General features: G+C 44.4%; 1 protein-coding gene across 1 annotated transcript in view; it reads right to left on the reverse strand.

The window, feature by feature from the left end:
* Positions 1 to 2,797: 2,797 nt before the first annotated feature.
* CRCP (CGRP receptor component) overlaps positions 2,798 to 27,469 on the reverse strand; it is a 49,997-nt gene continuing 25,325 nt past the window's right edge. Inside the window, exons 4-6 of the mRNA XM_006859848.1 lie at positions 26,799 to 26,893; positions 17,147 to 17,204; positions 2,798 to 2,938 (exon numbers count right to left, since the gene is read on the reverse strand). Coding sequence (XP_006859910.1) covers positions 2,798 to 2,938; positions 17,147 to 17,204; positions 26,799 to 26,893 — 294 coding nt within the window. The remainder of the gene's footprint in view (positions 2,939 to 17,146; positions 17,205 to 26,798; positions 26,894 to 27,469) is intronic.

Consider the following 27,469-nt stretch of genomic DNA (forward strand, 5'->3'; position numbering starts at 1 on the left):
TTGCTATTAAGCCAATTCCAACTCTTCTGGCATTCCCTGGTACTTTTAATATTCTCATCCAACACCACAATTCAAAGGCATCAATTCTTCAATGGTCTTCCTTATTCACTGTCCAAACACACATATGAGGCAACTGGAAATACCATGGCTTAGGTCAGGCGCGCCTTAGTCCTCAAACTGGGATCTCTGCTCCTGACTGACTCATAGTGACCGTGTATATAGGGTTTCCGAGGCTGTACATCTGTAAGGCAGCAGACAGCCTCATCTTTCTCCCCAAAAGTGTTTGGTGGGTTTGAACTGCCAACCTTGGGGTTAACAGTCCAGTGCTTATTCCACAACCTTGTCGGGGTTCCAAAAGAACCAAATGGTTCGGATAGATGCCTAATTGGAAGACCAATCTGATTTTGCAAGAAAAAAAAAAAAAAGCTAAAAGTAGAGCTTGTCCCTAAAAAAAAAAAATTCCTGAACAGTGTCCTCTTGACTCTGACTGCAGAGGTGGGCTAGGGGATGTACTGTCCACTGTCCAGCTCCAAACACTGGGGCCACATGCTGCCATTAGTTCTTAAATGCTCTGCCATCCTCAGACTCCTCTGAGCCCACTCGACTCCTACAAGGGAAGGCCCCCACTGACAGGCCCGGGCCTCAGCTCGCGGGTTTGGGATGGAATTGAACTATGGATGACAAGAGTCAGTAGTAATAAGGACCATATGCCAATGTAAGTAATTTTCTTCTTCACTTTTTAAAGAATAGAGCATTTGCAGGGTCCTGAAGTAGTATCCAGGCATACTTCGTGGCACTTCACATTTTTGTCAGTACCATTTCTCCAACAGCAGACGCCCCACTTTGTACCTCTGGGTTCTGTTCATGCTCATAGCATTTCAAACATTTCCATGAGTTACTATACACGTCACAGACTACAGTCTAGCATCAACATGACATTTATACACACTGGGAAACCAAATCATTCCTGTGACTCTCTTGCCTGTGGTTTTGACTTGATTGTAGTGGTCACTGGAACTGAACTTGCAACCTCTCCGAGTTCTGCCTGCAAAATGAAAAGCAAAAGGATCCCGGACTCCCCAGCCCTCCTCCCCAGATGTGACCAGGGTTGATTCCTATGGAAACATGGACATTTTGTTTCTAAAATGTTTATTATGGACAGAATAGGGAAGTTACACTGAATATGTGCGTTTCTCGCAAAGGCGGACCCTTTCAGAGCCTGCAGAGCTCCAATCTGACCCAGAGGCTAAATTCAGGTCCCAACTGTATTAGTGGAAAATGTTCTGGAAATACAGTATGGAATTTAGATCTAAACAGATTCAACCTTTACAGAAAAACCTAACCTAGTTCAGACTTTACACTGCATTTCCCTTCATTTCTCTCCATCCATGACAAAAAAGACAATTCAAGACTTACCACACAGCACAAGCTAGGAGCCCGTGAAATCAATTTATTAACTAGCTTAAGCCCCAAGTCCATTCGGAGAAAGCACACATTACACTTTCGGTGACATGATACCCTGACACCAGCACAAATACATCGACAAGTGATGTCAAGTTCACAATCCTGTGAGCTTCCAAATTGAAGAGGGAGAGACAGACATAATCCAGTTGTTTCTAAGCAGTGAGGGGACCTGAAATAACCTCGGAGTTGCAAGGGAGAGCAGTAATCCAATTAGCAGTGGCATGGAAAATCTGTAATCTTACAACAAAAGGAGTGCCAATGGAGAAAATCAATACTTCTGGGCACTTTCTTCCTCTAGTAGGGAAGAGAGCAAAATGGAAATCAGTGTTAGCAAACTTCCCAGGCTCTAGGGCACCCCAGGCTTAGAGCTCCTTAACTTTCCCAAGCCTGAACAGTAACAAGCCCTTCACATGGTAATCATCCCAATATTTTCAATTTACTAACTGATGCAAGCCTGTGCCCACCAGCATATTAGAATGCTTCTCAGTCAACCTCTAGGTCTTCCACATTCTGTCTATGAAAGGGCTCCACAATGCACCCATAGGCTTGTGTACAGAGGGTACGCCCACAGTACACCTGGGCAAGAGCTGCTCCCTGCTCAGGGCCCCTGTCTGGAGGAAACAGTACTACCAGCACTGCACCCAGGAGCTCGGGGCCACCAGCCTTCAGTCTCACGTGGCTCTCCTCAGCTGGCAAGAACTGGGGCCCAGACAGCTAACATTCCACAGGGAGCCGTGCTAGCAAGCGACCAGGGGCCTGTCACCCTGAGGAAGGGCTGGTCAAGCCGTCTCTTCTTATCTCTGCTGCTTTTCAAGAGGCGATTGCTCTGCACAGCTCATTGTAACCTAGGGCAGCTGTGTGCTTTTAAGAGTCTCATCAGCTCAAATCCTAGCAGAGTTCCGAACCCCCACCTGGGACACGGGAAGGTCCTAGGGAAGCAGATGAAACATATTAGGACACAGCCCATTAGAGGAAACACAAGTCTTACAGGCTGTATCCGGGACCTCCATACACTGCGGCCATGGCCATGGCAGACAGCTTGTTAGCAAGGAGGGTCTGCAGTCATTGTCACCGTTGACTCTGTCCCCTGTTGAGTTCTGCCCTGACCACCTCATCCGGACTTCACTGGGCTGCTTGCTGCTCCCTGGGGCATGACTTTGACTTTTCCTTTTCAGCTTTTTTTTTTTGAGAAAGACAAATTTTGGGGAATTACTCAACTAACCTAGAACTCAGGACTATAGGGATAGAGGGCAAAACGAAGCAAACAGTCCTGTTGACATCTGGGAACTGGCACTTTTTAGCTCGGTGCTGCCAGCTGGCTGGCCACACTCTTCTAGGCTGGGTCCTCTTGGTCCATGGCTTCGTCGTCAGCGCCTTTTGGGGGCTCGGGCTCAGCAGGCAGGATGCTGGTGACGGTGTGGAGGAGAGCCTCAATCTGCTCCTCTGTCAGCCGTTCTTCACTCTCTTCCACTATCTGCAGAAGACAAGGAGACCTCCAGGACCTCAGGAGCCACTCAGCCCTGGTCCAGCCCCACCGGGTGTTCACGGCCTGCTGCCTGCACACAGGGCCTGGCCCCTGAACCACTTGGGTCCCCACAGGAGGGGAAGGCCTGCTCACATCCTGGGGTGAGCCCATGTGATTGCTCCTAATGGGTAGTGACAAAAGCAGCTGCAGGGGGACACATGCAGGGAGCCCCGGGGCTCCTGGGCCCATCCACAGACACAGGTGAACATGTTGTAGCCACAAAGCAACGCTGCCTCAGGGAGAAACAGCCTCTCAAACACTCTGGTCATCCACAGCAAGCCCAGGTGTAAGTAACTTCATAAACGAGATCCTTCCTGTGTCCACAATGTGCCGGGGATTGCATCTCCCCCATTCTCTGACCCCCACCTCTGATAACAGCCCCTAGGGAGGGCTTGTCACCACTTTACATCTGTACCTTCTTTAACTCTTAGAACCACCCTAAGAAGGGGCAGAGTGGGAGCCCACTCACCCCACATGGCCCTGCGCACCTCCTGGGACAGAGACGAGAGTTGTGTAAGGAGCCAGGGCTTCGAGACCACCGGGCCCTGATGCGGCTCTTCTCTGAACACACCAGCAAGCAGGGGCTGGGCTCTTAGTCTCAACTCTGTCTAGTCATGAACTTAAACAAGTAAATCTACTGTCAAACCTGTGAAAGTCGGAAATGGTAAGATGGAAACTATCAGAGAAGGAAAACAAATACTTTCCACAAAAATGAATGGCAGTTCATAATACAAACTTAAAATAAATTTAAAAAAATAAATGAACAGCAGGTAAGTAGTATGAATGAACCCTGTCTCAGACAGAAAACTTACAAGACCCGGAAAACCAAGGCATTTGAGTTCTGGCTCTCACAGACCTCCCTATGTATACATACCCACCACGTCTTTAAAGCAGTCTGCAGGCAGATTACTTAACCATGTCCCCAGGGTAGTCTGATCCACAAATCACAACACCTTCCTCATATAACAGTGTCTGGATTGACTCTATGGCATCCCCTACAGCAATCTGGCAGTTGGTGGGCTTCCACAAAGTGTGTGGCAAGGTGGCAGGTTAGACCTCAGTCGACCTCCCTGCTGTGCAGACAATGGTACCGAGGTTCCAGAAGTCAGGCGACATGCCCAGGATCTTCCATTGATCCCAGTCCACAAGGCCATGCCTAGAGAGGAATTCTGCTGAGTGCTTTAAGGAGGGGAAGACCCTGAGAGAACCAATGGGGACTACGACCCATCACACTGTGAAATAACACGACCATTTCTACAGATTCAGTGGCTCTGTAAAACATGACTTATATACTGAACAAGAAACAATCTTTCAACACCTGCATCTTTAGTCAGACACACAAAATCCAAGTCTATGAAAGTAGCGGTCTACCACAGAGTGAAGGAGGAGGAGGGAGGAGGGGATTGTGGTCACGTATCAGGCTGCTAACCGCAAAGTAAGCAGTTCGAAACTAACGGCTGTTCCGCGGGAGAAAGATGAGGCTTTCTGCTCCCATAAAGATTTACATCCTTGGAAACCCTGTACAGGGTCGCTATGAGTCGGAACCGGCTCCACGGTACGTAACTACCATCCAGAGAAAGATGATATCCACTGGAGAAAACAGTGTCTCCAAGTCTGTACACAATCTGCACATGCAGCTGCTGCAGAAACGACCATTGTATTTGCGTAAAGCACGAAAAGCTCGCACAGTGTATCGTAACCCAAGCAATTCCCTTGGACAACTCATCTCCTCAGTGCAGTGAGCTCACCACATGCGCGTGCGCGTATTCATGGACCTGCAGCATGTGACAGCATTTGATGCTTCCTGCCAGAAGGGAGAGGTGAGGAGGTTAACAGTGACAAACCCCACAGCTCAGCACAGACCTTTCCAGAACCCTACCAGCAGAGCTTCTTCAGACCCCACACACAGAGACAGAACCATCTCCAGATGAGACTGTGGAGGCTCAAAGAGCCCTGATGGCACAGTGGCTAAAGCGCTCATCCAACGGAAAAGTTGGTGGTTCAACCCATGGAGGCAGTTTACTCCTGTAAAGACTTACAGCCTCGGAAGCACTATGGAGCAGTTCTGCTCCATCTGCAGGGCTGCCCGACAGCCGGCAGGTTTGGATGTGGAGAACAGCGCTACAGGGAAACCTGGGCTGGCTCTCATGGCAAGGAGGAGTGGGGAGTTTTGAGTAACTTCTTCATAAAGAAACGACACCTGCACAAGGGCAAACATGGTCTGTATGATCACACTTCTGCGAAATAACTGTCCAGAAACCAAAGAATACTACTGGTGACCGGGGCCGGAGGGAGAGGAATGGGGAGTTTAGGGTTAGGGGTCAGAATGTTTGGGAACAAGGTCAGGACAACGGCCGCACAACTGGAAGGACGTCACCGATGTCAGTGAACTGTCCGTGTAGAAACTTCTGTTGGTTCTGGTTCTCTTCACCCCCAGCTCCTGCTAAAACATCATGGCCTCCAGCAGGAGGTGCCCATCCCTTCCTCTGTGAGTCCCTTGGCTTCTGTGACCTTTAAAGCAGACAGAAAAGGTGTGAAGACCCTTTCAGGCTGTTTCTCTGCCTCCCGTTCTCTGCTGGGCATCTACTACATTGATCTGGGGTCCCAGCAACAATGAGCTTTCGAATTTCGCCCACCTCACTGCTGAGAGACATCTGATCAACACTCAATCCTCAGGGTTAACTACAGCCAGAACCTTTTTCTCCTCAACCTAAGCTTTCCAGTTATAGGAAGAAACCCTAATAAGCTTTCTTTAGCTATATGAAATGCACATAATGAAGAAATTTCCAGAAACCCAATGCTTCCTACCCTTACCTAATGGATCATGGGAGTAAATGGCCATAAAGACACTGTGCCTCCTCCCTCACCTTTTCACACCCAACAGAGGAGAAACAAAAGCCAAACAAAGGACACCCACCGCACCAACCCAATGGCTCACAGATGCTATACGCTTCCAGCTGCTCAGTACGTAAGGACAAATGAAATGAGAAAAACGTCCAATGTATTTGCAGGTGGGTCAGTATACCCCCCCAAAAGCAAAGCCACTGCTGCTGGGTCAGTTCCGAGTCATGGTGACCGTATTGGGCAGAGGAGAACTGCTCTGTAATCGTCATTACAGACGTCGACTGCCTCATCTTTTGCCGGCAGAAAGGCTGGTGGGTAGGAAATGCTGACCTTCTGGGCAGCAGACCAGTATTTAACCCACTGCACCCACCACCAGGATTCCTTGGGTCAACAAGGATGAGAATATTTTATCTTGCACAAAGACTATACCAGCGCCCCCAGAGAATGACAGAGGCGCTGCTGTTCTCCAGAACTGACTGGTTGTCATCTGAAGCTGCAAGCCTAACATCCTACTTTCCCCGAAACAACTTACAACCTAAAGCGCAGTAACCACAAACACATCTGTCTGACACTGCGCAGTTCACTCAACACCAATACTCTCATGTGCAGAATCAAAGCCACGCGGACCAACCACGGAGAGCAAATGAGAAGAAATCTGACAGCGTTTTTATGGTCCTTCCTGTTTGTTTAATGTCAAGTTGCTTCCAACTCTTAGCAACGGTATAGAGTTTCCAAGGAGCAGCTGGTGTTTGAACAGCCAACCAGTGCTGTGGTATGCAGACCAGTGCTGATTCTACAACACCACACCAGGAGTCCTCAGACTCTCTTAAGGGAACACAGTGGCTCTACAGGATATGCACTGGACTGCTAACTATCCATTTCTCAGGAGAAAGATAAGCTTTCCTGCTCCCACAAAGATTTACAGCCTCAGAAATCCTATACAAGGTCATTATGACTTGGAACCGACTTGACGGAAGTGAACACCAAGTCAGAGGCCATCACCAGGCCAGATGAGAACACCACATGGCACGTCAGATGCCAAGATGCTGGGCACCAGCTTCATTTCCTCTCAGACCCTCCCAGCCAGCACACAGTCACCAGATGGGTCTGTGAACCTGAGATCACAATAGAGCCCCACTGGAGTGTTAACTGATGCTTCAGCCTCCAAAAGGGACCTGTCTCCCAATGGAATCCTCACCAGTGGTGGCTGCTGGGATCACCTCCAGGACCCGGGGAGAAGAAATGGCGCCATGATGAACCCGGGGAAAATTCTTAAATCCTCTTCACTCTGAAGAATGAGCCTTATTTCTCACTCCTCTTCTGGTGCAGAGGGGCAGTGCTACAGGCCTTGCATAGTCCAGTCCCCGATGGGAAACATCTGGCTATACAATGGCCAACTGCTCAGAAATAACCCACCCCAGAGCTTCTCAAGGCCTGGAGAGGAGAGAAGAGCCTGAGGGAAGGCCCCCACACCTCCTCCTTCTCTCCACATGGAACAAAAGGGATTGGAGGAACACAGAAAGGTTTCTGCAGCACACAGGCCCTACCCAGTCACTTCCACATCAGCCATACCTGCTCCCCTTTGAGGTAACAAGGGCTCACAGAGGGTAACACACCTAATGCCCAGCACCCCACGGGGCACAGAGGCCAAGAGGCGGCAGCCTACCAGCAGCTGTGGGATGAGGTCACGCAAAGCATCCATCTGTCAGGAAGCCACAACAGCATATGCTGCTGATTAAAGTCGGAGGAGACAAGGCATGTGATCCTGAGCCCAGAGGATGAGGGTTCCTTTCCAGCTGTTTTGTTTGCTTTCACCCCCCTCCGAGGTGAATCTCCAGCAAGGTCTGCAGCATCAGAATAGTGAAGGGACAAGGAAGGGCCTCTCGTTAATTTCCAGCCCACTTCCCCCAAAAAGGCCCTCTTTATGGGAAGACATTCTGATCTGCTTTGGGGTGCATTCTCAGGGGCAGAAACAACTCTGGGAAGATAGTGACCATTTTCATCAAAAGAGAACTGTCCTATGCCCTTTCCGTAAGGGACAATTCTTCAACAAGCGACTCTAAAGCTCTTGTATTGTAGGTATTTTGGGCAACGCTCTTCCATATTTCTCTAAAGGAGATCTGAGAGAGAGCTGAATGTTTTAAAACGAACTCTGAAAACGTTTTTACTCTCATTTTATTAATTCTCCAGGTCAAAGATTTTTATTGGCAATCAGATGCCGCACACAGTGCCTGTATATCGGGGATGCGCTCTGTCCTGTAAGGCAGAAGGAAGCTGCTTCCGCTGCCACGACTACAACTGCTCTATTTGTACCACTGGATGGCATCTTCATCCTCTCCTTATCCAAGAAGGCTTCAAAAGTTCAGGGGGAAATTCCACTGACTTGTCATTCCATTTCTCCACTAACCTTTTGAAGCTCCCTGGTTTACCACCACCTCAGGACTCACACCCCAAGCTGTTTCCCATGGACACCATATGCTGCAAGCACTAACTGGGACTCTCCAATGAGACTCCAGAGAGAGACAAGTCCAGTGTGCAGCTTCAGAGGGAGAGCAACGGTTGTGGTGTAGGGACAGGTAGGAGGCAGAGAGGCAGGGAGAATGGGGAGAGGACCAGCAAGAGCCATGCTGAGGAGGATCAGAGAAATGACTGCAGCTCTCTGCAGGAGAGGAGGAAGCGCGGAGAGAAGGGAGAACACCTCCCATGTTTCTGGTTTGGAAAACAGCCAGGACAGTCAGCAAGGGGGAACAAGGAAGAAAGAGAGCGTATTAGAGGGCCTCTGGGAATATGGCAGCATAAACAGGTCACTGTCTCAACTCCCACCTGACTATACAAAAAAAAGGTGCTTTGCTTTGGGGGACTCTGAGTTGGGCAGCAGAGGAAAGTAGTGGGAAACTGCAAACAGTCAAAACACAATGAAGCAATCTGGACGTGAAACGGCTACTCCCCACAGCGCTGCCCTTCATCTCAGTCACACACACCAATAGCTAACGTGACCTGGGCCCCAGACTTCCGGACTGAATTCAACAAGACACACTTCCCCAGTATGACAGGTGGCAGCACCTCCCCGGCCCACACACTACAAGCCTACTGTGAACTACTCAGAGTGAGCTTACTCAGAGTGAGCACCCACCTGCCGCCCTGCACAGCCCAGCGCTCAGGCCTCTGAACTCAACAGGAAGAGCTCCTGGAGATTCAGTTTGGGTCTGTCCACCTCTGTCAGCTGGCACAGAGGCTGCTGTGTGCTAGGAAGCAAGCATCTTGAGCGGAGGATACACCCAGAGCCAACATACTCCAGGGTAGGTCCGGTACCAACAAGACAGACCTCTGTGAGGGTCCATTCAGAGTGTGACCATCCCTCCCCCAAGTGGTACTTGTTGGCTGCAGGACTAATACAAATACCTACAGAAGACTGGCTCCCTACAGTGAAGTCACATGGTGGGTCACCTTAAGTAGAGACTGCTCCCACCAACCACCTCAAGGCCACGGGGGCTCTGAAACGAGTAAGCTACATCTCTCGGAGGTCGTCCTTCTGGGGAGCCCCAGGCCCTCCTTCTCTAGAAATCAAGAAAAGTCTGTCTGTGCTTCCCCTGAATGCCAGCTAAAATATAAGCAGTCCCCACAGGACAGGGAAAGGCCCCGGGGAAACCCTAAAGGCACGTTCCACTCCTGAAGGAGGAGAGCTGAGTGTGGGGTTCCCCCATAAAAATGTGGTTACAGAAACAGTAAGTGAATGAGAGTATTAATAAGTGAGCTTTGTGGGCCCGAGAGATTTGTACCTGATATCTTGCTAGAGTAGAGGTGGCCTCTGGTAGACAGACTGACCACAGCCTGTTCGCAGGTATTATTTGGGAGACACTGAAGTTGAAATAGAAATCTGAACATTCTGAATTCCACTCAAACCAAGAAGGGAAAAGGAGCTACCACAGAGAGGGAGAGGATATGGTTATACTGATAAGGCCAAATACTCAGTCCAACTAAGAGGTTTTTGGTTTTTTTTTTTTACAGAAAGCAATGTGCTCAAAAAACACCAAATACTGGGGGAAACCGAGAAAGTTAACACCTTCAAAATTTCAGTGCCCCAACACAAAATCAAAAGACATACAAAGAGCAGAGAAACACTGCCACACCCCCACCCAATGAACACAACAAAGGGAGTGAAAGTATAACAAGGGATGACCATCTATGGGGGGACAAAGAGAGTCACATATAATAATGTAACACTGAAAATAATTACAGAGCTAAGGGAAAAGATAGACAAAGAGCTAAAAAACTTGAAAAACAAGGCAAGAGCAAAATGAAGCTCTAAAAGAAAAAAAAACGAGCTTGCAACACAAAAGGATAATAATAATAGCATAAGTGAGACATACAATAAAAGGACTTAGCAACAGATTTAGTTGGGCAGAAGAATTAGCAAAGCAGAGAAGAAAGTTAAATTACAGACAGTAAAGAAGTTCAAGAAGGCTGATCACAGTTTAATTATGGGATTTATGGGACAACACAAGACACCTAATATATTTGTTGTTGTTAAGTGCCGTTGAGTCGGTTCTGACCCATAGCGACCCTGTACAGAGTTTCCGAAGCTGTAAATCTTAACAGGAGCAGAAAGTCTCATCTTTTTCCTGTGGAACAGCTGGTAGTTCTGAACTGCTGACCTTAAGGTTCGCAGCCTGATTTGTAACCAGTACGGAATTCCAGAAGGAGATGCCACAGGCAAAGGACAGATAGAATGTTTGAAGAAATAATGACAAATTCCCCAATCTAATGAAGGACATGAGTCTAGAGATCCAAGAAGCTCAAAGAACCCCAGGCAGAATAAATTCAAAGACATCAAACCACAAGACACATCATAACTAGGCTAGAACCTTGAAAGCAGTGAGGGAGAAGCAAACAGTTACATACAAAGGACCCCCAATAAGAGTAAATCCCAATTTCACTTCAGAAATGCTGGAGGCCAGAAGATAATGGAATGATATTTAAAGTGCTGACTGAAAAAACCTGCCAACCAAGAATACTATTTCAGCAAAATGAATCTTCAAGAATGAGGGGAAATTAAAATATTCTCAGGCAAACAGAAGCAGTGAGAGTCCATATGCACCTAACTGGCCCTACAAAAATTACTGAGAGTTCTGTGGAAGGAAAGGAAAAGACACAGAAAGTAATCGAGAGCTGTCAGTAAAGTAAAAAGAAAGACAAGCATAATGGCTAGTACTAAAGTATTTGGAGTCCAGGTGTGGGACTGTGGGTTAATGCGCTGGACTGCAAAGTCGCTTTGAACCACAAAGTCAGCTGTTCAAGCTCACCAGTCACTCCTACGCAGGGTGGCTATGGGTTGGAACTGATTCAACGGCACTTAGCAACAATAATAATAAGGTATTCATTCATACTTGATAATATTAAATGCTGTATCCTTACGTCTTTTAATAGCAAATACATATATAAAAGACTAGAATTGCTATGTTGTTGTTGTTATGTGCTGTGGAGTCGGTTCCAACTCATAGCAACCCTGTACAGGGTTTCTGAGGCTGTACATCTTTACGGGAGCAGAAACTCTCATCTTTCTCCCGTGGAAGAGCTGGTAGTTTCGAACTGCTGACCTTGCGGTTCACAGCTCAATTCATATCCACTACACTACCAGAGCTCCTTTATAGAATTGCTTACATGAAATGTAAAGATGTAATTAGTGATAACAACAACAAAATGGGAGGTAAGAATTTTTCATGTTACTGAAGGTAAGTTGGTACATACCCTAAGATGTTATAAATACAAGCGGCTAAATGTAATGTTCACCTTAATCCACTAAAAAAATACATTAAAAACTTATATAAAGGAAGAACAGACCCAAAGACTCACTACAATAAACCAACAAAACACAAAAGCAAGCAGTAGCAAAGGACACAGATGAAAAAAAGGCTGAAGACATACAAATAATAGATAAGTCACTTCTTAGTAATTACAGTAAATTTAAATGGACTAAATGCCCAATCAATAGGCAAAGTGGCAGAATGGATTAAAAAAACAACCAAACAAACAAACATGATCCAACTATACACTGTTACCAAGAGCTACACCTTAAAACCAACAACGAAAAGCTAAACAACCTCATATGCATGCGAAAGCTGGACAGTGAACAAGGAAGATCGTAGAAGTACCTTCTACCACCCTGCAACTAAGAGAGAGCCAATACCATCAGAGCAGCGACAAAACCAACACCTGCTAAAACCACTCTGAATTGAACTGTATGAACAGGGAACAGAGAAATTCATCACCTGATCACACCCACCAGGAGGCTATTGGTTTGGTGAGTGCCTAAGAATACACCAACATACATTCATCAACTTAATACAAATATAACACTACCACAATGCCTAAAAAGGAGAAAATTTGTGTTCACACATACAAACAAGACAGAGTAGCTCAAACAAACGATCAAGAGGAAGAGCTAGAAAATACTTTTGACAAAGAAAACACACTGGAACTATCTGAAAAAGAATTCAGGAGCATGATGTTGAGGTACATCCAAATGTTTCAAAGAAAGGTCAAGGAATACAGGAAAAATTCAAAAAAGCACTACAGGAACATTCAAACAAGATAGATACCGCACTAGAGACAACAAAATTAAAGAGAAAAATAGATAGTACTATATAGTAAGAGTCGTGGTCCTATTATGGCATTGGAGGATAAGTTCTGAACACTAACCACAAGATTAGCAGTTTAAACCTACCAATCGCTCCTCAGAAACCTTATACAGGGTAGCTATGAGTTGTAACTGACTCAACACTACTAGACAACAACAACAGTAAGAGTTGGAGACTTCAGTACACCACTTTCAATAGTGGACATCTAGAAAAAAAGATCAACAAGGAAACAGAAGACATGGAGGACACTATAAACCAACTAGACTTAAAAGGCAAACATAAAACACGCCACCCACAAAGAGCATGATAACCAGGATACGTGAGTGCACATGGGTCATTCTCCATGCTAGACCACTTATGAGGTCACAAAGCAAGCATGATAAACTGAAAAAGATTGAAATCATACAAAGTATCTTCTCTGACCACAATGGAATAAAGTTAGACAACAACAACAGAAAAAAGCCTGTAAAATATACAAACTTAAGGACATTGAACAACACACTATTAAATCACCAATAAGTCAAGGAAGAAATTACAAATTTCCTAGAGTCAAACAAAAATGAAGGGGCAACATACCAAAATTTATGGGATGCAGCAAAGGAGTACCCAGAGGGAAAGTTACAGCAATAAATGCTTATATATTAAAAAAAAAAAAAAAAGACTATCTCAAATTAACAACCTAAGTTGACAACATCAAGAACTAGAAAGAGAAGAACAAACCAAGCCTAATTCTACCATAAAGAAAAGATATAACAAAGATCAGAGCAGAAATAAATAAAATAGGAAACAGAAAAAACATAACCAAAACAAAAAATGAGTGAGAGTTACAACTGACCTGATATAAAGAGAATTCTGAGCGAATATTCTGAACTGACACGTGTAACAACAAACTGGATGATCTGGTTGAAGTGGGCAAAGCAACACACAACTTACATACACTGACTCAGAGAAAACTGTCCTTACAAACCCGTAACAAGAGAAGACACTGGACCAGTGATCAAAATCACCCCTCCAACAACAACAGTGTCCTGAACCAGATGGTTTCACCGGGGAATTCAACAACATTTAAGAGAAGAACTGACACCAATCCTATTGAACTTTTCCAAAAGATAGAGAAGGCAGGAATACTCGCTAATCTAGTCTGTGAAGTCTGTCAAAACCAAAGGTACCACAAGAAAAGAAAACTACAGGCCACTCTCTTATGATAGAGGCAGAATTCCTCAACAAAATACTAGCAAAGAGAATCCAACAGCATATGCACCACGACAACACTGGATTTATTCCAGGAGTCAGGGGTAGTTCAACAGGGTCACATACCACCTCAAAAACAAAGGAAATGAACCACCTAAGCATCCCTATAGATGCAGAAAAAACATTTGATAAATCCCAGCACCTTTTCTTGATAAAGACCCTCAAGAAGACTGAAATGTGATTCAGGGCACATATGAAAAACCAACAGCCAATATTTTATACTCAATGGAGAAAGACTGTGAGCTTTCCCCACAAAAGACAAAATAAATAAATGGGACTTCATAATGAAAAACTTTTTGTTCATCAAAAGATTTTACCAAACAACTGAAAAGACAAGATACCAACTGGGAAACTATATTTGGAACCATATATTTGACAAGAATCTAATAACCAAGACATAGCTAAAACTTTGACAACTTAACAAAAAACAATCCAATCATAAAAGAGGCAAAGGACTTGAATAGACATTTCAAAGAAGACACATCATCAGTCAAAACAAGGCCAGGGCAGATCATAGAACAGAGCATCAATTACTCATATGCAAATTCAAACGGAAGCTGAAGAAAATGAAAACAACTCCACGAGAACCAAAATATGACCTTGAATATATCCCACCTGAATTTAGAGATCATCTGAAGAACAGATTTGATAGATTAAACACTAAAGAACAAAGACCAGAAGAGTTGTGAGATGGCATCAAGAACATCATACAGGAAGAAAGCAAAAAGTCATTAAGACAAGAAAGAAGGAAAAGATCAAAATGTATGTCAGAAGAGACACTGAAACTTGCTCTCCAGAGTAGAGATGTTAAAGCAGAAGGAAGAAATGAGGAGGTACAAGAGCTGAACAGAAAATTTCAAAGGTCAACTCAAGAAGACAAAGTCAAATATTACAACAAAATGTGCAAAGATTTGGAGTCAGAAAACCAAAAAGGAAGAACAGGCTCAGCATAACTCAAGCTAGGAGAACAAAAGAAAAAATTCAAGCCTCAACTTTCGTTATTGAAGGATTCTCTGGGCAAGCAGGACTCCTGGTGTGGCACTGTGGGTTAATGCGCCAGACTGCAAAGCTGTTTGAACTGCAAGGATGGCGGTTCAAGCTCACCAGCTGCTCCTTGGAAATCCTATGCAGGGTCGCTATGGGTTGGAATCAACTCAACGGCACTTAACAACAGCAACTGGGCAAATAATTGAATGATGCAGAAAGCATCAAGAGAAGATGGAAGGAATACAGAGTCACTGTACCAAAAGGAAATGGTTGATGTTCAACCGTTTCAAGAGATAGCATATGATCAACAGCCAATGATACTGAAGGAGGAAGTCCAAGGTACACTGAAGGACATGGGAAAGAACAAGGCACCAGGAACTGATGGAATAAAAACTGAAATCTTTCAAGAAAGTGAGACGGCACTGGACGCACTCACTCATCTATGCCAAGAAAACGGAAAGACAACTACCTGGCCGATTGATTGGAAGACATCCCTATTTGTGCCCATTCCAAAGACGTGACCCAACGGAATGCGGAAATCTTCTGACATTATATTTGAAATCCAATGCGAGTGAAGTTTTATATATATACACACACACACACACACATAGTAAAGCTAATACAGAATGAGGTCGTGAAATGAGTTATATCATTGATGTCCAATGGATCTTGGCTGAAAGCAGAGAATACCAGAAAGATGTTTGCCTGTGTTTTATTAACCACACAAAGGCTTTCAATTGTGTGGATCATGACAAGCTATGGACAACATTGCGAAGTATGAGTATTCCGGAATACTTAATTGTGTTCATGAGGAATCTGTACATGGACCAAGAGGCAGCTGTTCAAATAGAACATGGGAACACTGAATTGTTTAAAATTAAGAAAGGTGTGCGACAAGGTTGTATTCTTTCACCATACTTATTCAACCTGTATGCTGAACAAATCATCCGAGAAGCTGGGTTATATGAAGAAAAACCTGGCATCAGATTGGAGGAAGAATCATTAACAACCTGCGATATGTAGACGATACAATCTTGCCTGCTGAAAGTGAAAAGGACTTAAAACATTTCCTGATGAAGATCAAAGAGCACAGCCTTCGGTATGGATTACATCTCAATGTCAAGAAAACAAAAATCCTCACCACTGGACCAATAAACAACATTGTTATCAATGGAGAAAAGACTGAAGTTGTTAAGGGCTTCATTCTTCTTGGATCAACCAGCAACACTCATGGAAGCAGCAGTCAAATATCAAAGGACATATTACATTAGGCAAATCCACTGCACAAGACATTTTTAAAGTGTTGAAGTGCAAAGATGTCAGCTTGAGGACTAAGGTGCGCCTGACCCAAACCATGATATTTTCAATAACCTCATATGTCTGCAAAAGTTGGAAAGTGAATAAGGAAAACAGCAGAAGAACTGATGCTTTAGAGTTATGGTGTTGGAGAAGAATATTGAAAGTGCCATGGGCTGCCAAAAGAACCAATAGATCTGTGGTGGAAGAAGTGCAGTCAGAATGCTCCTTAGAGGCCAGAATGGCCAACTTTCGTCTCTCATACTTCGGACATATTGTCAGGAGGGACCAGTCGCTGGAGAAAGATAACACGTTTGGTAAGGTGAGGTGTCAGAGAAAAAGAAGACCCCCAACAAGAATGATTGGCAAAGTGGCAGCATCAATGGGCTCAAACGTAGCAACAACTGTGAGGTTGGTCCAGGATCAGGCAGTGTTTCATTTTGTTGTGCATAGGGTCGCTATGAGTCGGTAGCAACTCGACGGCACCTAACAACAACAACAAAATGGCTAAGGAAAACAAAATACACAGAAAGTAACAAATGTCGGAGAGGAGGTGGGGAACCTGGACCCTCTATCCATTGCTGGTGGGTATGCAAAACGGTATAGCTATTGTGGAACACAATGGAGCAGTTCCTCACCAAACTGAAAAAAGAACTACCATATGACCCAGCAATTCCACTCCTAGCTATTTACACAAAAGACTCAAAAGCAGACGCTTAACTAGAGAATTATATGCCAATGTTCACTGCAGCACTGTTAGTAATAACCAAAAGGTATAAAGCATCTAAATGCCCATCAACAGATGAATGGATAAACAAAATGAGGTTCATGATTCCAATGGAGTACTACTCAGCAAGAGAAAAGAAGCCTGGATGCATATGACAACACGGCTGGAGCTTGGAGACATTATGCTGAGCAAAGTCAGTCAGTTGCAAAAGGACAAATACACGGGGCTTCAAACAGTTTCCTAACTTCATACTAACTAGCATCATTCTAGCTAGATGAGTTGTTCTAGTTATAGACTGGGGTGGATGGGCAGCCTCTCCAAGAAATGGCAGTTTTGGCTGGTTCATTCTCTAGCACCCTTTCTACATATCTGACCCAAAAGACCCCCTCAAACGCAGGGCTCCTCTTTACTTACCAGCTGGATCTCAACAGCAGTCATAGGTCTGTGATTCAGCAGCTGCAGTTTTTCAGCTCTGTCAAAAGAAAAGTACAAAACACTTAAATGTCTCATGCCCTGAAAGATTTTGAGTCTTGAACAAACTCTTTTTAAAGACTTACTTTGTCAGATAAAAAAATGGGAGAATGTGTCGTCACCAGAGCAGTTTAAAAAGCGGGAAGGGAAACCACTTGTACCATGCCTTCAGTTCTCTGACCATGAAAGGCGAGGTGATGTCAGTGGCTCTTTCCTAAAGTTAAGGATGTTGCATTGGAATCCTAGCGGGTACAGAGGCCTGGTTTGTAAGGGTGCAGTAGAGATAAAGTTTGAAAGGGTACACTCAACACAATCATTTCTATTTGAATATAGTGAAGAAAAGAAGGTTTTCTTAATACAAACCATAGAAAGTAAAGGTTAACAAAATCGTCTTGGGTGTGGTGGATCAGTAGCTAGAATTTCTCTTTGCAAAATGTTACCCAGATCTGACTTGTTAGCTTGTTCTTGGTAAGTGTTGTCAAGTCGCTTCTGACTCACAGCAAGCCTATATACGGTTTCCGAGTAGCAGCTGGTGGGTTTGAACTACCAAGATTTTGGTTAGCAAATCCACCAGAGAATAAGGCACAGCCCTCTGCCCTCAAAAATCTTACAATCCAGTTAGGGAAAGATGACAAAAACATGCTAAAGAGGCTTATGAAAGAATTTAAGATACTAATTTCCTCATAAGAGAACAAATGTATGATTCCACTTAGATGAAATGGGCAAATATACACAGACCAAAACGTGTGACACTATGGGTTAATGCACTGGACTACAAAGTTGGTTTGAAACCTTATACAGGGTTCCTATGGGTAGGAACCAATTTGATGGCACTTAACAACACAAAATGGTTCATAGCTGGGAATGAGAATACAGGGGAAAGAAGGAGGCCTGGCTGGGGGTGGTGCTGTCTGTTGAGGGTGGGGAATGAATTTGGAGGGGTTGAATTTGAAGGTGGTGAGAGGGTTGTACAACATAAGGAGTGCCGCCAATGTCACAGCCTATACGTGCAGAAACGGTTGTGATAGCACATTCTTTGTTATGTAATTTTCACCACAGTAAAATAAAGTCATAAAAAGAACAGCTCAACCACCACCATTGAGCAGATACCGATTTTGAAAACCCTCTCTCTCTGACTCTGAAGCTCCAAACCCATCTTTCAGCTCAAGTCAAGAAACATTTCCTGAGTTCATAAGACATTCTGCAATAAAAAGATTAGTAAGTCACAACGACCAGTTGAAGAAGTGAAATTACCACCGAAGAGGCAGGTGGCCTGGATGTGAGCAGGGATAAGACTTAAAGTATAAAGAAGAAGCAAAGATGTCACTTTGAGGACTAAGGTACACCTGACCCAAGCCAAGATGTTTTCAATCACCTTCTATGCATGTGAAAGCTGGACAATGAATCAGGAAGACCAGAGAACTGATGCCTTTGAATTACGGTGTTGGTAAGGAATACTGAATATACCATGGACTGCCAGAAGAACACTCCTCAGAAGTAAGGTTAGCACAACTTCATCTCACATGCTTCAGACATGTTATCAGGAGGGACCAGTCCCTGGAGAGGGACACCATGCTTAGTAAATAGAGGGTCAGTGAAAAATAGAAAGACCCTCAATGAGATGAATTAACACAGCTGCTGTAACAATGGGTTCAAACAGTGATGACTGTGAGCATGGGGCAAGCCTAGGTACTGTTTCAATTTCTGTTGTACGCAGGATCACTGTAAGTCGGAATTGACTCAATGCCATCTAACCACAAGAAAGACCAGAAGCTGAAGAGAAGGATTAACACAGGCCAGCATTAATAAGATCAGCAAGCAGTTTGGAAAGCCTTACCGAGTCAGAAATATGAACCATCACTCAAACAAATTACATAATTTTTTTAAAAAACCATTATCATCCAACAGCATGAATCCCACAGGAATAGCTGACAGATGATAAATGAACTCCTCAGCTACCCATACGTCAAAGGAGCAGAACCCAGTTCATCAAACAGTCATCATTCTGCTCACAACGAACAGCGGGAGATGTTCCTTCATTCCAAACAGGATCTTGTATGTCTTCTAGTAACGAAAAACCTTCATAACTGCTCTCCAAAAAACCAGTCCTAGGTCAAATCAAGCAAGCAAGTTTTCTCTACTCCACTCCACACCCAGGGTTTTCAGAACCACATGTATCGCCAAGGCATGCGCTCATCTTGGTGGTGAGATGAAGGGATGGTAGGAGGGGGGACCACAACATTTGCCCTGGCTTGACAACCAAGTCTATGCCTATTGTCTCTACTTTCTCCCCTCGATAATCCGCTTCACTTCAGCTCCTGCCCCAGTGACCACCAAAACTGCCCTTAGGAAGGAGCCCAGTCATCTCTATGTTGACAGTGGAGGCTTCGCTGTCCTACTCTTCCACAGCTGTGTGGGAGCTGACATTCTGACCTTGAAACTATCCACTTTCTCAGCTTCCAGATTCTGACTATCCCTTCTTCATCTCTTTCTGCGTTTTCTCTTTAGCTTGTTGCTGCAGCATTCCCAAGGTGCCACCTTCTGTCGTTCTTTCTGAGCTCCTCATCCCAGTCTCACAAGTTTAATTGCTTGGTTTCAACCAAGAATCTGTTTTCCTTAGAGACCAGAGCTCACCTCCAGACCTTTGCATCTAACTACCTACCAGACATCTTAGACACACTTGAAATTCAACACATCCCAGTCACCTTATCATCCTGCCCAACGCAACAGCGGCCTGTGCTGTCCTTGCTGTTCATCTTGGCCAAATGCCCAGACAGAGACCTGTGCGTCACCCTCAACAACCCCCTCTTCATCTATGGCCCACACTCATCACCAGGTGATACTGAGGGCATCCTGTAACTCTATCTGTCCCCTCCTCACCATTCCTTCCTTCGATCTTTGGTTGGAGGACAATGGCCTCCATCCTCTGAGTTCTACTATTTTTTCAACCTATCTTTACTCTTACAAACAAAACCAGCACACCAGTGGTCATCAAGTAGACTGCAAGTATCTCCGAATAGAACTGTACTCTTACAGAGTTTTCAATGGCTGACTTTTTTTTGGAGGCAGAGCATCTTCTAATATGCCTCTGGATGGATTCAAACCTCCAACCTTTCCATTAGCCTCCCAGTGTGTCAACTGTATGCAACACCCAGGGATTCCCTGACAAACAAATTACCTATTAAAAAAGTGAACGTTTGGCTATCTCATCATTCGGCTTGTAATCCTTTTACTGTCCTGATAAATGGCGGTGTGAACATGACCCTCCTTACCTGAATCCTCAGGTCCCAAGTCCTTTGTCAGTCTCTGGAATCACATGCATAAGCAACTCATATCCCGATCCAGTCAAACTGCACACCCTCCTCTCAAGAAAGCAGCGGGCTTCTTCCTGCTTCTGGGCTTAGCTCATGGTCCTCCCTCTGTTTAGCTCATGATCCTCCCTCTACTTAGCTCATAGTCCTCCCTCTACTTAGCTCATGATCCTCCCTGTACTTAGCTCATGGTCCTCCCTCTACTTAGCAAGGACTTCCTCACCTGCCTCTTCCTTTATATTCAAACCATGTCACCCCCAGTAGACAGGATGATGCACTCCATTCGGACACCTCAGTGCCTCTTCACTGTGCCCCAACTAGCACAGCACTTACAGAAGCCAATGGAGAGAGAACTGGAGAACTCTGGGGAGGCACAGGACAGGAGTCCAGGCCCTGAAATGCACTGGGTAACCAAACCTCTGAGACAAGGGAAACCTGACAACCCATCTACCCTGAGCTCTGCTGGTTCCGAGGTACATGTCTCACATATGGTGCACAGGAAGTACTCCCGGGGCACTCCAAGTCCCTGTTACATACGGGCCTCCCCCTAAGCTGGTCTTAGGACTGGACAGCAAGTCAGCGCTCACTGGATTCCTGGCAGAAGGGCTGTGCAATTCAGGGAGGAGAGCTCAGGACTGCAAGCCAGGGCGCAGGGTCTTGAGAACGAAATGCGTCAGGCAAAAACCTTAAACTGACTAAGCGCCACATGCTCTGGGGAGTATAGAGAAGTGAGGCTGGCACAGGACTGGGCAGTGTTTCATCCTGTTGTACACACAAGGTCACCAAGAGTCAGAACCAACTCGACTTCACCACCACCGCCGGTCCTCCACGACTCTAGCAGAGGAGGTCTATAACTGAAGTAATGGGAGCACCAGTCAGACGTAGATAAGAACTACTATTTGGAATCTCCTGTCCTTGAGAGAACGACAGAGGAACACCCCTACCAGGGGATATGCAGCACAGGGATTAGAGAGTTCCTCCGCAGTTCCCGTAATCAATGTGATTCATCACTTGAAGGCCCATCCATCAGTTACTACTGGATGGTCCAAATCTTGCCGGCATTTGGCAAGTAAGCTTCTGGGTCATCAGGCACTGAAGCCACAGGAATTCCACTGGGCTGATGGGTCAGCTACCTCCAAGGCCGGACAGTGAGCGAAGTCTGACCACTCCCCCTACTGGCTGTCTGAAGAACAACAGTGCCTGAAGCTTTAACTCCAGGCCAAATCATGGATTTAAGGATTAGCTGTTGGTAGTTCCTATCCCATGTGTGCAGAGTCCTAGTTAGCACTGAAGGAAAGCACTGGACTTCAGGGTCAGTTTGAAATGCAAGGTGGTGGTTCAAACTAATCAGCTGCTCCTCGGATATCCTACTAAGGGTCGCTATGAGTCAGAACTAATTCGACGCTGTTAATTACAACACCCCGTGTGCACAACTAGAACTGAAAACCATAGATCGGGTTTTCCCAGCTTTCAGAAGCTTATCATCAGGCCTAGCTCTGAAGCACCACTGGGTGAGTGGGTTCACACAGTCAACCTCTCAGCTAGTAGTCAAGTGCTAAAGGACCCCTGGGACCATGGATAATCTATGTAAAAATCTATGAAATGTAGACAGTAAACTGTCACAAAGGAAGTCATAATTCTTCATATTTGGGATCATGAATGGAGAAGGGAAGCTCTGAATATTATGGTCTGCTTTCAATGTAGATAATTAATCCAGGCAGCATGATCTAATTAATCTGGGCAGCATGATCGGGAGAAGGTGCCAGAGCCTGGACATCTTGGAGACCAGGCGTGTGGCAGCCAGAGACAGAGGAAGACCAGGGATGAACCACTCCTGAAGTGAGCAAACCTCGGTGGACTAGGCAGGCAGGGAGACAAATCTGGTAGAAAGGACCAGCTGGGGTTGGCGAAGTGAGTTTCCTGGTTTCTCCCCTCTTCTCTCACGGCCTCCACAGGGCTGTTGCAGCAGAGACAATCACCATCTTCCTGGCCAGAAGATCCAGAAAATAAGTTGCTGAAATTTGGAAGCCCTGGTAAATCTACTTTCTTCTCCTTGTCTCTCACAACTCAGGGCAAGTCCTCCTGGAGTCTAGTAGTTTCTAGAAGCGATGACTCTTTCTGTCCAGAGGAACAAAGGAACGTAGCCCCAGCGGTCCAAAACGTCCTAGGTAAGGCCCTTTTTCTTTGTTCCCTCCTCTCTCTGCTTTGCCTCAAGGGTGGTTCCAGAAACAACTACATACATGGACAATTAACTATTGAGAGAAGCCCAGTATCTGTGACTCCTGTGCATAGCATGTACAGAGAGGGATTCCAGAGGAGAGACAGCTGGAGAAGGGGACCCCTAAATCTATATACAAATCAGAACAGAGCCTGGGTTCACCTTGAGCGATCAATGCACAGAAATAACCCAAAACAAAAGGACAAAGATGCTGAGAAGGGAACAAGTTAATTCACCTCAGCAGTTCACATGGGCTAATACTACATATGCACATCTTCATGGTGTTTGGCAAGTAACCTTCTGGGTCATCAGGCCAATCAAATCCACAAAAAGGACACAAAGTAGAAGAGCAAAGGCTCAAATGAAATTAACACCGAAGTCTTCACCCCAAGAAGGCAAGACAGACTTGCGCTCTGACCCAAACTAGGTTGAGTATCTGTGAAAGCCAAAAAAAATCAACATTAACCAGAGGATTTTAGCAGGACCCAAAGTCTAAGTGATATACAGTTCAAAATGTCCAGGATGCCATCTAAAATTACCTCAATCGGACAATATGACTCATTCTCAAGGGAAAAGATAAACAACAGATGTCAAACCCATGATGACCCAGATGTTGCAACATAGGGTAAAAGTAGACATTCTTGAAATGAATGGAATAATGAATATCAGAAGAGAAACAGAGTTTTTTTTTCAAAGGAGAAATTTTAGAACAGAAAAATACAGCAACTGAAATGGAAACTTCACAACATGAGTTTAACAGCAGAGTGGAAAGGTCAAAGGTAAGTGTCTTAATCTACAGACAGATCAATTGGCATGACCCTAGTGGACAAGAGATAAAGAATTTAAATTAAACAAGAACTGAGCCTCAGGGCTCTGTGGAACAGTATACAAAGTTTAACTATGATGTCTTTGGAGTTCAAGAAGAAAAGAAAGATTGAGACAGAAAAAAAGCGGCTGAAAATTTAACAAATTTGGTAAGAAACATAAATTTTAATACTCAAGAAACTCAGCTAACCTCAAATATGACAAATTCCAATAACAAAGACCAAAAAAGGACTTAAAAACATCATGATCAAACTGTTGAAAACCAAAGATAAGAAATAAATCTCAAGAGCAGCCTGAAAGTCAATGAACTGTGTCCCCCAAATAAATCCATGCCTTGTAATCCTAACCTGCATACTTGTGGTTATAAGCCCATTAACACCCTGTTGTCTTTGATATTTAATGAAGCAAGACTGGCGTGGGGTGTGTCTTGTGTAAATCTCTTACAACCTATAATAGGAGCAGATTAAAGAGGACAAGATGGGACCACAGATACCAAGCCACACAGCAAGAAACACAAGCTGAAGAGAACATGGTCCTTACTCCAGAGACAGGAGAAAGCCTTCCCTCTAAAGCCAGAACCCTGGATTCAAACTTCTAGATTCCTAAACTGTAAGAAAATAAATGTGTTTGTTAAAGGGACCCCCTTGTGGTATTTTTGTTATAGTAGTTGTTGTTGTAATGTGCCGTCGAGTCGGTTCCGACTCATAGCGACCCTGTACAGGGTTTCCGAGGGTGTAAATCTTTACGGGAGTAGAAAGCCTCATCTTTCTCCTGCAGAGCGGCTGGTAGTTTCGAACTGCTGACCTTAAGGTTCGCAGCCCGATTCGTAACCAGTACGCTACCAGAGCTCCTTTTAGATTCTTTAAAATGTGTTAAGAACACTGGAAGTTAAAAAGCCATTAAATAGTATTTTCAATGTATACTGTTGTTACGTGTCATCCAGTCAGTTCCAATTTAGAGTGACCCTGTGTAGGATTTCCAAGGAGTGGCTAGAGAGTCTGAACTGCCACCTCGTAGTTAGCAGTCCAATACTTATTATACAGAGCCACACCAGGAGTCCTTAATGTATAGAGACATGGTGACTATGACAACTATAACGTATAAAAGAAGCCCTGGTAGCATAGTGGACTACGAGTCGGGCTGCTAACCACAAGGTCAGCAGTTCAAATCTATGTCGCTCCTCGGGAGAAAGATGAGGTTTTCTGCTCTTGTAAAGATTTACAGCCTCGGAAACACTATACAGGGTCGCTATAAGTCAGAACCGATTCAGTGGCACACTACCACCGCCATGCATATAAAGGAGAGGGTTAAGCACCTTCAAGTCAGTTCTGACTCATAGCAACCCTGTATAGGATTTCTGAGGAGTGGCTGGTGGGTTTGAACTACCGACCTTGTGGTTTGCAGGAGAGAGAAAGACAGACTATATTGCAAGATTTATAGACTTTATTTAACATGGTAAAATGTTACCTGTATCTGGACTGTACATGGCAAACGAAACAAAACACACACACACACACCCAAAGCTAAAGAGCACACATTATCTAATTTCAACGTTTACTATGCTATTCCAAGCGCCAAATTGGTTCCGACTCATAGCAACACTGTATAAGGTTTCTGAGGCTTTAAATCTTCATGGGAGCAGAAAGTCTCACCTTTCTGCCATGGAACAGCTGGCAGGCTTGAACCACTGACTTTGTGGGTCACAGCCCAGTGCTTATCATATGGAGCCACTGAGCTCCCACTTACTATGCTGTTATTGTTGTTAAGTGCTGTTGAGTCAGTGCTGACTCATAGCGACCCTCTACAGGGTTTCTAAGGCAATAAATCTTTGTGGGAGCAGACAGTCTCACCTTTCTCCCACAACACTTACGATACAGCTATAAAGATCAAGACAGTATGGTACTGGCAAAAGGATAAACAAATAGATCAATGGAACAGAAAATAAAATGAGGAAATACAGCAAACTGATGTTCTAAAAACAAACCAACAACAAAGGCAATCCAATGGAGTAAGACAGTTTTATCATCAAGTGGTACTAGAACAGTTTAACATCTCTACAACATTGCCGGGAAAAAAACAACGAAAAAAACCTTCATTCAACCCACACTTTGTACCATGCCCTAAATATTAATTCATAATTGATCAAAGACTTAAATGTAAAACATAAAACTATCAAACTTCTGAAAGAAAACGCCAGAGACAAGTCTTTTGGCCTTGGGTTAGGCCTTTTGGCCTTGTTTATATCACCAAAAGTGTAATTTAAATTAAGAATCTGATTTAGTTTAATCAAAATTAAAGACGTCTGCTCTGAGAAAGGCACTGTTAAGACAATGAAAGCATAAACCATTGACTGGAGAAAATATTTTAAAACCACACAGCAAACAATGGAGATGTTAAGTTCCCTGGGTTCGGACTGCTATCCTGGCTTCCTATACGGAAGATCTTTACAGGATCCCACCTGATATTCTCAGTGAGTCCTCTTGAAGCTTCGAACATATCAAAGAACAAGAATGACTTTTGGCAGCAAGTATAGAATCTTACCTCAAAAAGACATATTCACACATTTGGAGGACAAAGGTCAAAGGTAAAGTGCATACAGTTTATTAATTGTGTCAACCATGCGCCTAAAATGACACCAAATGAATAGTTCCTCTAATAGAAAACCATTGCTTACCTAGAATGAAATACCAGCAATCTTTTGGAGTTTTCAGGTCTGGTATTAATTCTAAAAGACTGGCTGGTTTTCTTCTTGTGTAAACTTCTGATACAATGCTTAACGATGTCTCTAATTTTTACACACACAACTCACTTAAAAAGTTGCCAAGTGAAGTAAGCAGGCACTAGCAGAACAGACAAGATACTTTCACACCACTTTGGCTCCAAGCACACACGAATGTCAGATGACTTTTCAGTGACTAGCTTTATGAAACACACTTTCATTTGTGAACCCAACTTTTCAACCAATTTGGTCTGAGTGCTGAGCTAGGTCATTTGACACAGGACTCCAAGACAAGACCCAAGAGATTAAGAAAAACAAACCAAGAAACCACCAGGTTCTGTCCTTGGCTTTGGAAGGGTCCCCACACCTATAACTCAGTTGTCTCTTCTAAACAATGGCAGCAATCCCATCGCCCTCTTTAAAGAGAGCACCGTGTGTTCCATAGAAAGGTGACATCCAATGGAAACAGAATGGCTGTTCTCAGCTCCCACTCTCGTCCTACGTCATGCATCCGTCACTTACTTGGTCAACTTGTGGCTTTTCATGGCTGTGAGGAATTCTCTGACAATCTCTGGACTCTGAAGTCTGCAGGGAGTTTTTGATATGTATTTTAATGTCTACAAATAAAAACAAAAACACATTAGAAAAGACAGCGGAAGACAAACAACACAGGCAATAGGGATAATTAAGTATTAAAATTTTTTATTTCAAAATCATCTGTACAACACATGCCTTCAGGAGATCTAACCTTCATATGGTTGTTAAGTGCCATGAAGTTGGTTCCAACTCATAGCAACCTGTATGGGATTCCAAGGTTGTAAATCTCTGAGGAAGGAGAAAGCCTCATCTTGCTCCCACAGAGCAGCTGATGGGCTCAAACCACAGACCGTGTGGTTTGCAGTCCAGTGTTTATCCTACAGAGCTCAGAAGACAATGCCCCAAAGCGAAAACCACACTTAGAATTCAGACTTTCTGCAGCCATGGAGACTGGATGAATCCCCAAAACTTTTGTCCTGAGATCATCTTTAAACATTTAACCAAAACCTTTACCTCACACCATATACAAAAACCAACTCAGCATGGATTAAAGACCTAAACGTGACTCCCAGAATTATAAAGGTCATTAATGAAAAAACAGGGACAAATATAAGGGCACTAATACAAGGCACCCACCACTCATCTGTCACTCTGTC

The sequence above is a fragment of the Chrysochloris asiatica genome, unplaced genomic scaffold (genome assembly GCF_000296735.1).
Source record: "Chrysochloris asiatica unplaced genomic scaffold, ChrAsi1.0 scaffold00034, whole genome shotgun sequence".
Taxonomy (NCBI): Eukaryota; Metazoa; Chordata; class Mammalia; order Afrosoricida; family Chrysochloridae; genus Chrysochloris; species Chrysochloris asiatica.